Source organism: Mesoplodon mirus, assembly GCF_964341445.2.
Source record: "Mesoplodon mirus genome assembly, chromosome: 7".
NCBI classification, from domain to species: domain Eukaryota; kingdom Metazoa; phylum Chordata; class Mammalia; order Artiodactyla; family Ziphiidae; genus Mesoplodon; species Mesoplodon mirus.
The window spans coordinates 111,631,887-111,649,801 of NC_138983.1; the positions used below are offsets into that span (position 1 = coordinate 111,631,887).

At 33.3% G+C, this 17,915-nt stretch overlaps 1 protein-coding gene across 1 annotated transcript in view; it reads left to right on the forward strand.

Annotated features, from left to right (window-relative positions):
* The window catches only part of DYNC2H1 (dynein cytoplasmic 2 heavy chain 1), a 400,170-nt gene that overhangs the window by 33,951 nt on the left and 348,304 nt on the right, over positions 1-17,915 (forward strand). Inside the window, exons 19-28 of the mRNA XM_082626481.1 lie at positions 2,013-2,128; positions 5,100-5,227; positions 10,599-10,748; positions 11,532-11,737; positions 12,705-12,860; positions 12,950-13,064; positions 13,611-13,781; positions 14,766-15,148; positions 17,068-17,200; positions 17,297-17,414. Coding sequence (XP_082482607.1) covers positions 2,013-2,128; positions 5,100-5,227; positions 10,599-10,748; positions 11,532-11,737; positions 12,705-12,860; positions 12,950-13,064; positions 13,611-13,781; positions 14,766-15,148; positions 17,068-17,200; positions 17,297-17,414 — 1,676 coding nt within the window. The remainder of the gene's footprint in view (positions 1-2,012; positions 2,129-5,099; positions 5,228-10,598; positions 10,749-11,531; positions 11,738-12,704; positions 12,861-12,949; positions 13,065-13,610; positions 13,782-14,765; positions 15,149-17,067; positions 17,201-17,296; positions 17,415-17,915) is intronic.

A 17,915-nucleotide genomic window follows, 5' to 3' on the forward strand; every position in this document is an offset into this window, starting at 1 on the left:
AGATTTCTCTGTTGGGTACTCTATTTGAGCCCATTTTTGTTTGACTTTATGCTGTCACCTGACTGCCCAAGACCTCTACTGCTGCTACTGCTATTTGTTTGTCCTTTTCTATAGACGGGGTTTCTATTTATACTTCCCTGCCAAAGCTAAACAAAACAAAAAGAATGTCTGTCCTACATGCCATATTTCATTTTTCTGTTTCTTGCTTATAAGTTAACATGTATTCATCTAAGCTAATACACACACATATATACACACAGATAATTATTTTATGGGTACTTTTGGGAAATATGCTATAAGATTAGAAAATCCATATTCTGATGATGTATTTCAGATACTGCAGTAAGGATATACTTTTTGTGTAGGCCATCTATGTCCATCCCATTCTATCTATGGCTGAATGGAGCCTCAATTGCACATTAACAATATTTTCAATTGAAAGGTGAACATTAATTTTGTCCACAAGATTCAGTGTGTACAACTCTGCCATAATCATATTACTTTATGTATTAATTCATTAGTAAAATATGGTATAATGATTTTAGGTTTACCAAAATCATCTATTTTCATATATCAAATGTTAGAAATTTAGACATTTTTTGTCAGGATTTCAAAAATCAAGTAACTTCGTGTATAAGACAAATTGACTCTTAGGTTTTGGTGGTTAAGAACTGGAGTTTAAACCTCTCCAGTTAGTGGGTGATTGAGAATAAATAAACAAAACTTTAAGAGAAAATTGTATTTTTATAATGAAACTTTATTTAACACTTATAACTTGCTTTCTAAGGATATCACCTGGTTCTATGTTTTAAAAAGTGTCTTTCTAAATAATTTTTTTGACCAAAATTTCCAGACTTTTTTTTTACTTTATATAATTTAAGATAAATATGAGGTTTACTCAGATGAATGACTCTGGTTCAATTTCTGTTTGTTTAGAACATTATAATTTGCATTCAGAGTACCATGCAAAGAATTAATTAATTAAATCAATCAATTAATTAAAAATATGTGCCTTTTTTCTGATTATTAAAGTAGTACATTTGTTTTATAAATTTTTTAAAATATAAAAAGGCATAATGACAATTGCTGTTAATATTCGATGTTTTGGACATATTAGTACATCTGCTTACAAAATTTGTATCATACTGTATCCTGCTATTTATTTAACACTAATCATTAGTATTTCACCATGTCATTATCTGGGTCCTCAAAAATATGATTTTATATTGTATAGATATATAATAATTTATTTAGTCATTCTGGTATTTAGTTTACTTCTATTTTTTCACTATTATAATTAATACTTTGAAGAAGATACCTGTATGTAAGTCTTGGAGTCTGCCCTGAAAATCTCCTTAGGATAAGTTCTAAAAGTGAAGTTACTAAGATAAAAGAATATACCTATTTTAAAATTACTTGATATAGGTAAATTGCCCTTGCAAAACTTGTATTGTTTTATACTCTGACCAACAGTTCTGAGAGTTCTCTATTTGCCCACATGATTGAAGATATGAATTAACAATTCATTGCATTTTTGTGAATTAGATAGGTATAAAATGGTATGTCTTATTGCTTTAGTGTCTTCATAATCTATATTCACTTTCTATGTTTGTTTTATTTTCCTTATCATTATTGCTTGTACTTTGACTACAGGATAATAATTTATTTTATAAATCTTTAAATAAGTATGTTACATACTGTGACAAGTAAAGCATGTAAAAATTTAAATATATTCATGTTGATACTTTAGTAATTCATAATATACTGCTTTTTTTTAAATTGATACATTGGATTATTAAAAACTGTAGAATTATAACAAAATCATTGTTTAATGAAAAACTTCATATTAGTATGTGTAAGGCATTTTTGCTAAATGAAATCTAAATGTGCTTAAAGATCACAATAATATGTTTGGGTGATATTGTAAAATGTATTACACAAAATCATATTATAATTAGACTCTTTTCTTGTAGTCTTTTTCATGTAAAAATATGTCCTTTGGCATTTTTCAGTACTGTCAAGGTAGATTGTTTAAATATTAATTGTAACCCTGTGAAGACTGTGATTGATGATCTCATCCAGAAGTTATTTGACGTGCTTGTTCTTTCTTTGAAGAAGTCCATTCAGGGTAAAGACACTTCTACATTTTTATAGTTATGAAATATGAATCTCATTGATGATTAAAATAAAAGATAATCTAGAAATTAATATGAAATAAAATATGCTTAAAGTAGTTTTAATAAAGTAGGAAACTCCATATTCAACTCCTGAGAGGTCTAAAAATTGAAAGCATTTTTTATTATTTGCAGTGTGAGCTAGTATCAGTTTGTTGCATATGCTACTGAGAAAGGAGATAATTCTGGTTATATGTATGTATCCTTATCTCTTCAAATGACTACAGGCATAACTTGGAGATATCGTGGGTTTAGTTCCAGACCACTGCAATAAAGAATATTGTGATAAAGAGAGCCGTGGGAATTTTTTGGTCTCCCAGTGCATATAAAAGTTATGTTTACATATACTGTAGTCTGTTAAGTGTGCAGTAAGCATTATGTCTGAATAAACAATTTACATACCTTAGTTAAAAAATGCTTTATTGCTAAAAAATGCTAACCATCACCTGAGCCTTCAGTGAGTCATAATCTTTTTGCTGGTGGAGGGTCTTGTCTTGATGTTGATGGCTGCTGACTGATCAGGGTGGTGGTTGCTGAAGGGTGGGATGGCCGTGGCAGTTTCTTAAAATAAGACAACACTGAAGTGTGCTGCATCGATTGACTCTTCCTTTCTCTGTAGCGTGCAATGCTGTTTGATAGCATTTTACCCACAGTAATACCTCTTTCAAAATTGGAGTCAGCCTCCTCAAACCCTGCTGCTGCTTCATTAACTAAGTTTATTCAATATTCTAAATCCTTTGTTGTCATTTCAACAATCTTCACAGCATCTTCACCAGGACTAGATTCTCAAAATTACAAGTAACCACTTTCTTTGCTTATCCATAAGAAGCAACTCCTCATTTGTGAAAGTTTTATCATGAGATTGCAGGAATTCATTCACATCTTTAAGCTCCACCTCTAATTCTAGTTCTCTTGCTATTTTTATGTTATCTTTAGTTACTTCCTCCACTGAAGTCATGAATCCCTCAAAGTCATCCATGAGGGTTGGAATCAACTTCTTCCAAACTCCTGTTAACATTGATATTTTGACCTCTTTCCATGAATCACGAATGCTCTTAATGGCATCTGGAATGGTGAATCCCTTCCAGAAGATTTTCAATTTATTTTGCCCAGATGCATCAGAGAAATCACTCTCTGTTGCAGCTATAGCCTTATAAAATGTATTTCTTAAATAATAAGACTTGAATGTTGAAATTACTTATTGATCCATGGGCGGCAGAATGGATATTGTGTTAGCAGGCATGAAAACAACATGAATCTTGTACATCTCCATCAGAGCACTTGGGTGACCAGGTGCATTGTCAATGAGAAGTTGTATTTTGAAAGGAATCTTTTTTTTCTGAGCAGTAGCTCTCAGCAGTGAGCTTAAAATATTCAGTAAACCTTTTTGTAAACAGATGTGCTGTCATCAAGCTTTGTTGTTCCATTTCTGGAGCACAGGCAGAATAGTTTTAACATAATTCTTAAAGGTGCTATGATTTTTTGAATGGCAGATGAGCATTGGCATCAACTTAAGTTACCAGCTGCATTTGCCTCTAACAAGAGAGTCAGCCTGTCTTTTGAATCTTTGAATCCAGGCGTTGACTTCTCTCTAGCTGTGAAAGTCCTCGATGGTATCTTCTAATAGAAGACTTCTTCATCTCCATTGAAAATCTGTTGTTTAGTGGAGCAGCTTTCATTAACTATCTTAGCTAGATCATCTGGATAACTTGCTGCAGCTCGTGTATCAGCACATGCTGCTTCATCTTATACTTTTTATGTTGTGGAGATAGCTTCTTTCTTTAAATCTCATGAACCAACCTCTGTTAGCTTCAAACTTTTCTTCTGCAGCTCCCTCACCTCTCTCAGTCTTTACAGAATTGAAGAGAGTTTGGGCCTTGCTCTGGATTATGATGTGGCTTAAGGGGCTGTTGTAACTGGTTTGATCTTCTATCTAGATCACTAAAACGTTCTCCATATAAACAGTAATCCTGTTTCGCTTTCTTATCATTTGTGTTCACTGGAGTACAGCATATTTAATTTCCCTTAAGAACTTTTCCTTGGCTAACTGTTTGGTGCAAGAGGCCTAGTTTTTGGCTTATCTCGTCATTAGATGTGCCTTCCTCACTAAGCTTAATCATTTCTAGCTTTTGGTTTAAAGTGAGAGATGTGTCACTCTTTCTTTCACTTGAATACTCAGGGGCCATTGTAGCCTTATTAATTGGCCCAATTTCAATATTTTTGTGTCTCAGGGAATAGAGAGGTGAAACAGTCAGAATATATACAACATTTGTCAGTTGAGTTCACTGTCTTACGTGGGTGTGGTTCATGGTGCCCCAAAACAATTACAATAGTAACATCAAAGATCACTGATCACAGATCACAATAACAAATGTAATTAATAATGGAAAAGTTTGAAATATTGGGAGAATTACCAAGACGTGACAGAGACATGAAGCAAGTAAATGCTGTTGGAAAAATGGCACTGATAAACTTGCTCCGTGCAGAGTTGCCACAGACCTTCAATTTGTAAAAAATGCAATATCTGCAAAGCACAATAAAGTGAAGCACAATAAAATGAGGTATGCCTGTACTATTTTCCAAAATATCAGTGTTTCTTTTTTCCTTTAAGCTGTGGTGTTTTAGCATATTATTTAAAAGACTGAAAAAGTTACCAATTTTGAGTAAAATTTACTGAGTGAGTACATTTTAAATTTCTTCTCAAAAATTTTAAGTGTCATGTAAAGCAGTTACAGTTTCATGAGAAGAAATTTCTTTGCTTATTCTGCATTTTGAATTTTGCTTTATGAAAGCAAATAACTACTTAGGATTTAATGTATTTCATATAGTGATTACTTCTAACATTCCTTGATTTAGAAATTATGTAATTAAATATTTTTCGTGCTAATAATAATTTTTCTTATATTTCAATGTTACCTATTTCAGCTCATTTACATGAAATTGATACATTCGTTACTGAAGCTATGGCAGTCTTAACAATTTTGCCGCAGTCTGTGGAAGAGATAGGTAATGCAAATTTACAATATAGTAAGCTACAAGAACGGAAGCCAGAGGTGAGAATCAAAAAGCAATTTATTTATTCTTTTACTGTACTGGGCATGATTAAATTAGGTAATTTTGTGTGACTATTTAGAAATATATAATTGCAGTATTATAAGGAAGTCTGTAAAATCTAGTCCAATTGATCAGTTCATGATTGGACTCTTGATGTTATGTTGTTGTAATGAAACAGTAACAATAATGCTTATTATTATTTTCAGAAGTATTTGTGGTCTTTTGTATGATGTGGCTTATTAGAATAAAACTAAACTTAAATAATTCATGCTGTTACTTCCAGGGTTGTACTTTTAAGATGCTGAAGTATGAAGTTAGAGCTGAATTAGGAACACACACACACACACACACACACACACACACACACACTCACATATGATGGAGGAGCTCATAATTAGAGACAAAGATAAAAAAAAAGTGGTGAAAGATTCATAAAAACAGTATTTAGAAGGCTAGAGCCTAGAATAAGCAAGTCAAAATTTTATAGAACATATTATAGATGATCTTAGTTATGTTTAGAAGAAGGAGGAGAAATAATTCAAAATAGAATACAAAGTTTTATATGTTCCTATTATGTGATAGGCTTAAAATTATTAGATAGATTAGAGGTAAGTGAAACAATACACCTTCATGGTGGAAGGAATTATAAACTTTTATATGGAAGGCTTAAAGGTATAAAGAGGATTTAAAGGCAAATAAAATAATGTACTTGTCTAGTAGAAGGAAATAACTAAAGAAGGAATAGCATTATGAGCTGTGGCAATTAGCTTGATTTAGCAGAGACGTTCATTCATTTATTTATTTGACAGATACTTATAGATCACCTGATACATTCTAGGCATTGTGCTAGGAGTTGTGGTTACAGCTATGAACATGTTCTATTCTCATGAAATTTGCATTCGTGTGTGTGTGTGTGTGTGTGTGTGTGTGTCAGAGAGAGAGAGAGGGAGAGACAGAGACAGAGACAGAGACAGAAAGAGGAGCAAGAGGAGCTAGAGCAGTGCATGATAAACTGGGGGATGTTTCTTAGAGTGGGCGATCGTGGATACCTTATCAGATAGATGACATCTATCTGCACTGAGACCTGAAAAACTTAAGGAGACAACCATTCCGAGATTTAGGGGGCAGATAGAACAACAAATACAAAGATCTTAAGGTAGAGAAGGAATTTGGTATGCTTAAGGAAGATAGGTGAAAATATTGTCAAGAAACTTAGTTATCAAGAAAGCCATATTATTCAAGGCAAAAATGGTTTGAGATGAAATTGGAGAGTAGGCAAGGGCCAGATTATGAAGGTACTTTTAAACAATCATAAGGATTTGGGTTTTTTTTTTTTCTAAAAGTAATAGAAAGTCCTTACAGGGATTTAAGCAGGGAAGGGATACAGTCTGGTTTACATTTTGAAGTGATTACTCTGGCTGCTCTGTAAAGAATGGATTGGAGGGAGACAATAGTAGCAGAGAGTGCAGTTAATAGGATATTGCAACTGGTATACAAGAGGTGATGGAGGCTTGTACCATGGAGTAGCAGAGGAGATGGAGAGAACCAGAGAAATTGATGATGCACTTTAGAGTTAGCACCAAGGTCTTCTGATGTATTAGAAGTAGACGGAGCTTAGAGAAAAAGCAATAAACATGTCTCCTAGGTTTTTGGCTTGAGCAGCTGGAAAGCTAATGGTACCATTTACTGAGATGAGGATGACTAGAGAGGGGAGTTGTTTGGAGATTGGAAGTGGTGGGGATTGAGATGTCAGGTAGAATGAGGAATATGGAATTTAGAGTAAAGGTGAAGACTAGAGTTATAAATTTGGAAGTCATCTTAATATTCATGATGTTTAAAGCCATAGGATTGAACTAGATCATCTGGTTGATAACAAACTGTAGAGGTTGTAGGATCAGGTTTGAGCTTTCCGAAATTTAGAGTTCAATCATAGATGGAGGCAGCTAAGGAGATTGATAATGAAGTGGGATGAAAGTGTGTCATCACAAAAACTATGAGAAATAGATGTATGTTGGGAACAACATGTGAGGCAGGAAGAGGCACGAGACAGTATAAAGAGCTAGGCAGAATCTAGGTCATGTGAGTCACATTAAGGATCTTAGGTTTGATTTTGTGGACACTGAGGAGTCGTTGCTGGGTTTTAAGCAGCAAGGTGTTACACAATTGTGTTTTGGTATGTCTCTCTGTTGGCGTGTGGATTTGAAGAAGTAAGGAATGCATGCAGGTGGACTTGAAAACTGTTGTAATGTCTTCACAGACCAAGTTCTGTTCACATACAGGAAATTAGAATCCTGCTCTATTTTTTCTCTCACTGATATTCCTAGTACAACATGGATTCTTGGTCCATTGTTTTTCTGTTTCTCAGGTGAAACTGATCCTGCCCAGAAATTGCAAGCTGGTCATTGAGATATGTTTTAGTTTTTTTTGTGTCTAATATATATGCACAGTGATCTTTAAATATCTTTCAGTGGATTTTATTGCTTTGTTGAGTAGTAAAAGTACAGGTATAAATTACAGGATACTGTTCTTTTATGGTGCTTTAAAAGGCCTAGAAGCAATTTGAGTAGTTTAGCACTTACTGACTTACACCTAGACTGTTTAACAGACTGCTTATTATACACAGCTCAGGGCATTTCAGGCAGAAGCTGAATACAGGAGCTTGGTTCCGATTCTTCAGTTTTCCCTTTCTTACGTACCTTTTTTTTCATGACTTACCGTTCTCTGTTAAGTAGGATAATTTAGTTAATGTATGCTTTTAGATAGTCACTAATTTTAGAAGCCTCTTTAGCATTTTCTTATGAATGGAACTTTTATAATAAGAACTTCACTTTGAACAGCTATAGTATTGTCTTCCTATATTCATGATTTAATTCAGTTTCATATTACCACTTTTATTATCCTTTTTAACTTTTGATGTTTGAGTGTCTTAGTTGATTTTGCATATAATAATAAATGTTAGAAACTTTATATCCAGGAATTTAACAAATTATGTACAGTCCCTCCCATCAGGAAACTTGTGCAAGCCTCTTAGATAGCCTCATACACCAGAGAGCAGAGAGCAGAAGCAAGAAGAACTACAGTCCTGCAGCCTGTGGAACAAAAATCACATTCACAGAAAGATAGACAAGATGAAAAGGCAGAGGGCTATGTACCAGACGAAGGAACAAGATAAAACCCAAGAAAAACAACTAAATGAAGTGGAGATAGGCAACCTTCCAGAAAAAGAATTCAGAATAATGTTAGTGAAGATGATCCAGGACCTTGGAAAAAGAATGGAGGCAAAGATCGAGAAGATACAAGAAATGTTTAACAAAGACCTAGAAGAATTAAAGAACAAACAAACAGAGATGAACAATACCATAACCGAAATTAAAACTACACTAGAAGGAATCAATAGCAGAATAACTGAGGCAGAAGGAGGGATAAGTGACCTGGAAGACAGAATGGTGGAATTCACTGCTGCAGAACAGAATAAAGAAAAAAGAATGAAAAGAAATGAAGACAGCCTAAGAAACCTCTGGCACAACATTAAACGCAACAACATTCACATTATAGGGGTCCCAGAAGGAGAAGAGAGAGAGAAAGGAGCCGAGAAAATATTTGAAGAGATTATAGCCGAAAAATTCCCTAACATGGGAAAGGAAATAGCCACCCAAGTCCAGGAAGCACAGAGAGTCCCATACAGGATAAACCCAAGGAGAAACACGCCAAGGCACATAGTAATCAAATTGGCAAAAATTAAAGACAAAGAAAAATTATTGAAAGCAGCAAGGGAAAAATGACAACATACAAGGGAACTCCCATAAGGTTAACAGCTGATTTCTCAGCAGAAACTCTACAAGCCAGAAGGGAGTGGCATGATATACTTAAAGTGATGAAAGGGAAGAACCTACAACCAAGATTCCTCTACCCGGCAAGGATCTCATTCAGATTCGATGGAGAAATCAAAAGCTTTACAGACAAGCAAAAGCTAAGAGAATTCAGCACTACCAGACCAGCTCTACAACAAATGCTAAAGGAATGTATCTAAGTGGGAAACACAAGAGAAGAAAAGGACCTACAAAAACAAACCCAAAACAATTAAGAAAATAGTCATAGGAACATACATATTGATAAATTCCTTAAATGTGAATGGATTAAATGCTCCAACCAAAAGACACAGGCTTGCTGAATGGATACAAAAACAAGGCCCATATATATGCTGTCTATAAGAGATCCACTTCAGACCTAGGGACACATACAGACTAAAAGTGAGGGGATGGAAAAAGATACTCCATGCAAATGGTAATCAAAAGAAAGCTGGAGTAGCTATGCTCATATCAGATAAAATAGACTATAAAATAAAGAATGTTACAAGAGACAAGGAAGGACACTACATAATGATCAAGGGATCAATTCAAGAAGAAGATATAACAATTATAGATGTATATGCACCCAACATAGGAGCACCTCAGTACATAAGGCAACTGCTAACAGCTATAAAAGAGGAAATTGACAGTAACACAATAATAGTGGGGGACTTTAACACCTCACTTACACCAATGGACAGATCATCCAAAGTGAAAATAAATAAGGAAACACAAGCTTTAAATGACACAATAGACCAGAGAGATTTAATTGATATTTATAGGACATTCCATCCTAAAACAGCAAATTACAGTTTCTTCTCAAGTGCGCACAGAACATTCTCCAGGATAGATCACATCTTGGGTCACAAATCAAGCCTCAGTAAATTTAAGAAAATTGAAATCATATCAAGCATCTTTTGTGACCACAACGCTATGAGATTAGAAATGAATCACAGGGAAAAAAACGTAAAAAACCCAAACACATGGAGACTAAACAATATGTTACTAAATAACCAAAAGAAAAACAAAAACAAAACAAAACAAATTGGGCTTCCCTGGTGGCACAGTGGTTGAGAATCTGCCTGCTAATGCAGGGGGCACGGGTTCGAGCCCTGGTCTGTGAGGATCCCACATGCCGCGGAGCAACTAGGCCCGTGAGCCACAACTACTGAGCCTGCGCGTCTGGAGCCTGTGCTCCACAACAACAGAGGCTGCAATAGTGAGAGGCCCGCGCACCACGATGAATAGTGGCCCCTGCTTGCCACAACTAGAGAAAGCCCTGGCACAGAAATGAAGACCCAACACAGCAAAAGTAAATAGATAAGTTAATAAACTCCTACCCCCAACATCGTCTTTAAAAAAAAAAAAAACAAAAAAACCCCCACCAAAACAAACAGAACAAATTATGTAAAAGCAAAAATCTTGATTTAAAAAGCAAATCATGAAACAATTTTAAATAAATGGAATCTTAATAAATTTGATAAAATATGTTGTTTTTCACATGTCGTTTTTTAACCTTTAGATTTTGCCCTTATTTCAAGAAGCTGAAGATAAAAACAGACTTTTACGGACTGTGGCAGGTGGAGGTTTAGAAACAATTAGCAATCTGAAAGCTAAGTGGGATAAATTTGAGTTGATGATGGAAAGTCACCAACTTATGATTAAAGATCAGGTAAGAACCTTTTGGTCATTTTGTTAAAATGGAAACAGTTTTTTTCTCATTTAAGATTTCTTGCTTATCTTTATTCCATTATAGCTCAGGTTTGTAAGAATTTATAAGCTTAGGTTTTCTGACATCTTATGGAAAAACCTGAAGGAGCTTTTTGGCTAACCCAATATATTGCTGATGAAATTGACCTCCCTCAGTACTGCCATACAGTAAAACACTTTGTATAAATGACGATCATGTCACATAGTTTATCTTTGTTTCCTACCATAACAGGAATGTATGTGACATTATTTTCAGTCTTTCTTATGAATAAATTTATTTACCTACTGTGTATTGTATCTTTTAAGGGTACAATCTGGAAGTTGTACACATCTATTACACTCATATCCTATTGACCAGAACTTAGTCTTATGGCTGTTAGCTGCATGGGAGACTGGGAAATAGCCTCCTTTATTAAACAGCTGTATAATCAGGTAGAACAACTGGAGGTCATTGATCAAATTTTTTTATCACATTGATTTTGTTTGTAGTTATGATGGATGCTGTTAATCACATGAATGATTTTGTAATGATGATGTTTGCTGTATATCTCTTGTTTTTGTAAATTTATGATCTAATTTATTTTTGAGTTATTTTATTGTACTTGAAATCAGTAATAAAGAATAATCTTTGAAAAGCTGATACTGATATTTTTTGACCTTTAAATTGAAATGTTGGAAATAAAAATGTGAATATAAAGTAAGATTTTACTTTGAATTAAATTATGTAAACTCTATTGGCTTATAGATTGAAGTGATGAAAGGAAATGTGAAATCACGTCTTCAGATCTATTATCAAGAACTGGAAAAATTTAAAGCTCGTTGGGACCAACTAAAGCCTGGTGATGATGTTATTGAAACTGGCCAGCAAAATACTCTTGATAAAAGTGCAAAGTCAATAAAAGAGAAAAAAATTGAATTTGATGATCTTGAAGTCATAAGAAAAAAGCTGGTGTATGTTTATTCTTTAAAACTGATAGTGCACATTTTGGAAAAAAGAGTTTTGTATTTATATATTAACCTAGTAATGTTCTTATACTTATTATCTTAATGTCTTCCTTATAAACTTCAGCAGTTTTAAAAATACCAGTATTAAGTGCTCATGCTACTGCTTTCTTAGGAGTTGTTGAATTATATTAGGATTTTAAGAGAAAAGCAGATTTCTGGTTAGGCCTAGAAATAGAAATAATAGAAGTTATAATAGCAAATTAAATAATAATAATAGAAAATTAAATTTACTTGAAAGTTAAATTAGGGAGTTGGAATATTGCTTTATGTGATCTCATTGTATTTAAAAATGGAATATATAAAATTAATGGACAATTTTAGAGCTTCTGGGGAAAAAATGAACCTAGCAAAATGATGAGACTTCAAAGAAAAATATTTGTTGTTTTATGTTATAATAATACAAGATATTAAGTTTAATAATTGTTTTAGGTTTATGCATCCATAAATTAGTTGCTTCGTAGCTGAGTAGAGGTTTTAGTACCACATTTATTAAGTGACATTACATTAATTAGATGAAGAATATCTTACATTCTAGAAGCTAATTCTTTCAACCTAGAAGAATATTAATAGATATACTTTAATCTGTTCTCAGATTAATCCATAAATTTGCAATTCTGAATATTTATATATATGACATATATTATGTACATAAAATATATTGATATATATTACCAATTTTACTTTGACTTCTTTGGAAAAAAGGCATATTAATGAATTTGGAAGAGCTCGTTCCTAAGTAAAGTAAAATTCTTATGTAAAGTAGACATAGCCTCCCACTGTCTACCTCTGCTTTCAGATACATGCACAGAAACACACACAGGGAATGCAGTTAAATATTAATTAGTTAAACTTATTGATATTTAACAGTTTTTCTTTTTAAAAAATTAATGATATTTCCTACTTGTTTCTATAGTGATGATTGCCATCATTTTGGCCTAGAAGAGCCCAACTTCTCCTTGGCATATAGCATCTCTAAAGACATTGAGAGCTGTGCACAAATTTGGGCCCTTTATGAAGAGTTTCAGCAAGGATTTCAAGAAATGGCCAATGAAGATTGGATTACTTTTAGGTTTGACTCATAAACAGTGTTTAGATTCTGATAGTTTTGTGGTATTTTTTGGGATGTAAATTTTAAGTTATGTTTCTGGTATTTTACAGGACTAAGACATACCTGTTTGAGGAATTTTTGATGAATTGGCATGACAGATTAAGAAAGGTTGAAGAATATTCAGTAATGACGGTGAAATTACAATCAGAGGTTGACAAATATAAAGTAAGATAGTTTTACTTATCTTACTATTTAAAAATTGTGTTTGGAGCTTTCATGAATCTTTTTATTATGTAGTGACTGAACTGTAATTTTTAGTTTATATATTTTTAATAATTCCATTACATGAAAAAAATAGAAAGTATAGAGTAAACCATAGAAGTTACTGATATTTCTGCTTCAGTTTGAAAGAAGTTATAACTAAGAAATTTATGGTTAAAGTTATATATTGGAGTATTTATAACTTAGCAATTAGGATATGGGTCATTTAGCATATTTAGGATATAGGTCATTTCCTAAATTTATAAAAATAGAAATATTTTAGGTCATGTTTTAAAATATATCAAGCTACCAAGGGAAATTTGCATGTATCCACAGCAATGTTTAATAAAAAGTTTTATACAATTCTTTTTAAGAATTTGATTTTAAAATTGTTAAATAAGATAATACAGTAATTAAAATCTTATAGATAATTATAATAAAATTAAATAATAATTTACATTTTGCTTGTATATATACATACATATGTCTTTTTTTCTTCTTTTTTAACAGATTGCAGTCCCTGTCTTGAAATATGTGAGAGGGGAGCATCTTTCTCCAGATCACTGGCTTGACCTTTTTCGTCTACTTGGCCTTCCTCGGGGGACTAGTCTAGATAAATTACTGTTTGGTGATCTGCTTAGAGTAGCTGCTACAATTGTTGCCAAAGCTTCAGACCTTAAAGTAAGAATCACTTTTATAAATATCTCATAGATATGACCTTTGTTGACATACATTTTTGCTTTATATTTTATTTAAATAAAACAGCAAGTTAAATTTCTTTCTTCCCTTAAAATAGTGACAGTGCTTCCATTTTTCCATTATTCTTTCATTAGTAATACATCTGAATCTATTGATGGGGTTATAGAAACAATATAAACCCCTTCTTTAATAGAGAGAAAAAATCGGAAATAAAATAAGTCTTACTTTAAGAAGGAAGTCAGCTTTAATCAAAAAGCAAACAAGTACAAAGCATTTTATAAAATACATTTAAAATCATAGGGTATATTATAAATAGAAGCTAAGGGATACAAAAATACAGAGAACTAAACAAGGAATGGATTTGCTAACAGTTTTAGCATAGGTCTCAGGTGAAAGTAAAACTTGCACAATTATATCATAGGTAGCAGACTTTCTATTTTGTGTTCTGCCCATTCAATGTAAAAAAATAAAAGGACTTTTGATGTCAAATTGTTTTATTTTCTAATATATTATCTAATGTGTATACTTTCATCTTTGCTGATAATCCTGGAGCATATGTAGATAATCAAAGCGTTATAAAGCATGACTGCTGTAGGAGGTAATTCTAGATGTTTGCTAATCATTTTAGATGTATTGGAACTTACAGTTAAATTACAATAAAATGGCTGAGTTCTGCAAAATTTTAAATATTTTTGTGGTTTGCAATGGATGCTTAAATTTTGGCTTTTTTTTTTAGAAGTAAAAAGCATAAGGCAGAACTCTGTATATATTTGACCATGTGAACTAGATATCTGATATCCCTTAATACATTTGCCAGTAACTCTTGGATTTATCAAAATATATCCACTTAAACTTCTTTTTCTTTATGGTGCAAAGCTGAATAAAAATATATCTTCTTGTAAATAGATAAAACTTATTTATATGATAATGTTGAAATAATAAATATGGGTATTTTGTATTAAATAGGATTTAAATAGTCGGGCACAAGGTGAAGTTACAATCAGAGAAGCTTTACGAGAACTTGATCTTTGGGGAGTTGGAGCAGTATTTACATTGGTTGATTATGAAGACAGCCAAAGTCGAACTATCAAGCTGATTAAAGACTGGAAGGATATAGTAAATCAAGTTGGAGATAATAGGTGCCTTCTTCAGTCCTTAAAGGATTCTCCTTATTATAAAGGATTTGAAGATAAAGTGTCAATTTGGGAAAGAAAACTTGCAGAGTTAGATGAGTACCTACAGAATTTAAACCACATTCAGAGAAAGTGGGTATATTTGGAACCCATTTTTGGCCGTGGAGCATTGCCAAAAGAACAGATGCGCTTCAACAGAGTTGATGAAGATTTTAGGTCAGTACAACTACGTAAGACAAAGACACATATGATGGTTTTTATTCATATGGTGAGGCACTTAATACAAGCTAATTACTTTTACATTATTAGCATCGTCTGTTTCTTCAACTTTTTTTCTACTGTATCCTTCTGAGAAATTAGTTTCTCTCATTCAGTCATTTACTTCTTAAATCATTTTGATCTGGTTTCTGTCTTTACCACTCTACCTATATTAATAATATTTCTATAGTATAATAGTAATAATAATATTACTAATATATACCTAGTATTTCTTAAAGTTACCAATTACTTTCCCATTGTAAATCTGATGGGCATTTTTTATTTCTCATTTTACTTTGTCTCTGACTAGTATCTAATAGAGTTGAAAATTTCTTCTTTCTTAGAAAGTCTGTTCATTTGGCTTCTGTGATCCTGTCCTTTTTGGTTTTCTGCCCATTTCTGTGGTTCCACTCCTGATTCCTAGTCCTCAGCCCTTTCTAAACATTTAGATGTAGACATTCTCCACCTTTCAGCTTTAGGTTTTCTCACTCTATATTCTCTCCTTAACGATCTTAACCACTCTCAGAATCAATTCTCATCTATTTGCTGAGGTCTCCTCAACTTATTTATTGAGCTCATATTTCTTTTCTGAGCTCCAAATGTATTAAATATCCTCAACATGTCAAAACTAAATTCATGAATTTACCCCCAGTCCTTTTCTTTTCTCTCTGGTTTCTTTCCCGATAAATGGTACCACATAACTGCTCAAGGCAGAAGCATAATGGATATCTTTGACCTCTTCCTCCATTTCCAAATCCATTTATTACCAAATTTTGTTGATTCTAACCTACTAATCGATTTTATTATATCTTTTATATCTCTACTTCTTTGATTTTATTCTGAAGTATTTTTGTTGTCACTCACTTGTACTACTGGCTAATCTTTTGACTTATTCTTGTCTTCTCCAGTAAGTTTTTCACACAACAGCCAGAGTAATCTTTTAAAAATGAAGTCCACATTACTACTTTCCTTTATTCCATTAAGTAAAACTTTAAAATGACTTTCTATTGCTCTGAGGATAAAGCAGATCTAAGGATCTACTCCTTGTCCATATCTCTAGCCTTTTCTTTTCTTTCTTTCTTTTTTTTTTTTTTTTGCGGTATGCGGGCCTCTCACTGTTGTGGTCTCTCCCATTGCGGAGCACAGGCTCCAGAGGCGCAGGCTCAGCGGCCGTGGCTCACGGGCCCAGCCGCTCTGCGGCATGTGGGATCTTCCCGGACCGGGGCACAAACCCGTGTCTCCTGTATCAGTAGGCGGACTCTCAACCACTGCGCCACCAGGGAAGCCCTCTCTAGCCTTTTCTTGTGCTGCTCTCTCTCTCTCTCTTTTTTTTTTTTTTTTTACTTTAGTGACTGTAGCCTTTAGTTTCTCTAACATACCATGCTCTTTCTCAGGGTCTTTGCGAGAAACTGTTTCCCTCCTACTCATTGCCTTTTTCATTATCATTCAAATCTCAGCTTAAATTACTTCCTCAAATAAGTCATAGGTTAGGGATTTCCGCATTAGCCTTTTACTAATTCTTTCTTAGTACAAAACAGTCCTTTGTGCTTTTCTTTCTTAGCATTTATCATAATTTTATTTGAATATTTGGAGAAATTATTTAATATCTTTCTCTGTCACTGGGCCATTATCTCTATGAGGTAAGGCTTAATATTTGTTTAGTGAGTGAATGAAATAAGAGAATGTGCAATAATGGAGGTTAAAAATGGTATTGGGGCATTATTAACTTTGAGGATTATTTATTAGAAGTATAATAATGTATTGCTGTTATACTGATGTTACTAGTTTGTTTTAAGCAAGCAAAAAAAAGTCTCCATATCCCTGTTTCAGCCAAAAACTGTTAAAATACATGTGAAAATAACTTTTTTCTTCTGCAGATCAATAATGACTGACATCAAGAAAGATAATAGAGTCACAACGTTAACTACTCATGCAGGAATCAGAAATTCTCTACTAACGATACTTGATCAGCTTCAAAGATGTCAGAAATCATTAAATGAATTCTTGGAGGCATGTTTTTTTAAAAAAATCTTGTATAATAAATTATAAAGTACTTTAATATCTTAATTATTTGAAAAGAGATTATTCTTCTTTTTTTTTTTCTAGGAAAAACGCTCAGCATTCCCAAGATTTTACTTTATTGGTGATGATGACTTATTAGAAATACTGGGCCAGTCTACTAACCCATCAGTGATTCAGTCTCACCTTAAGAAACTGTTTGCTGGTAAGATTGAACATTTATTCAACAGATATTTATTGAGTTTCAGTTATCTGCCAAGCATTATGTTAGGCTCTTAGCCAGACTGTTGAATAAAATACAGGTCATACACTCAAAGAACTCTAGTTTAGTGGACGAGGCAAGCTAGTAAGTTGACAAATATAATATACGACAATTTCTATGATCGACATAAGTATGTGGTGTTATAGCTGCATCTGTGAAGACATTTAGCTCAGTTTTGGGTATGTAAAGATGAGATCTGAAGAATATATAGGTCTTAGCTAGAGGAAAAATGGGGAGGCAGAGGGAATAAGATGTTCAGAGGTCTGAAGTGAAGGAGAACATGTCCATTCCTTATTGAGTTTAAGGTCTCTTGAGTGATGTCCCAGTGGAGATACTCAGTAGGCAATTATTGTTAGCAGAGATACGTGGGATGGAGATGTAAAATTGGGAGTCATCTGTGTATAGATGATAAATAGGCTATAGGAAGAGGTGAGATTACCTGGT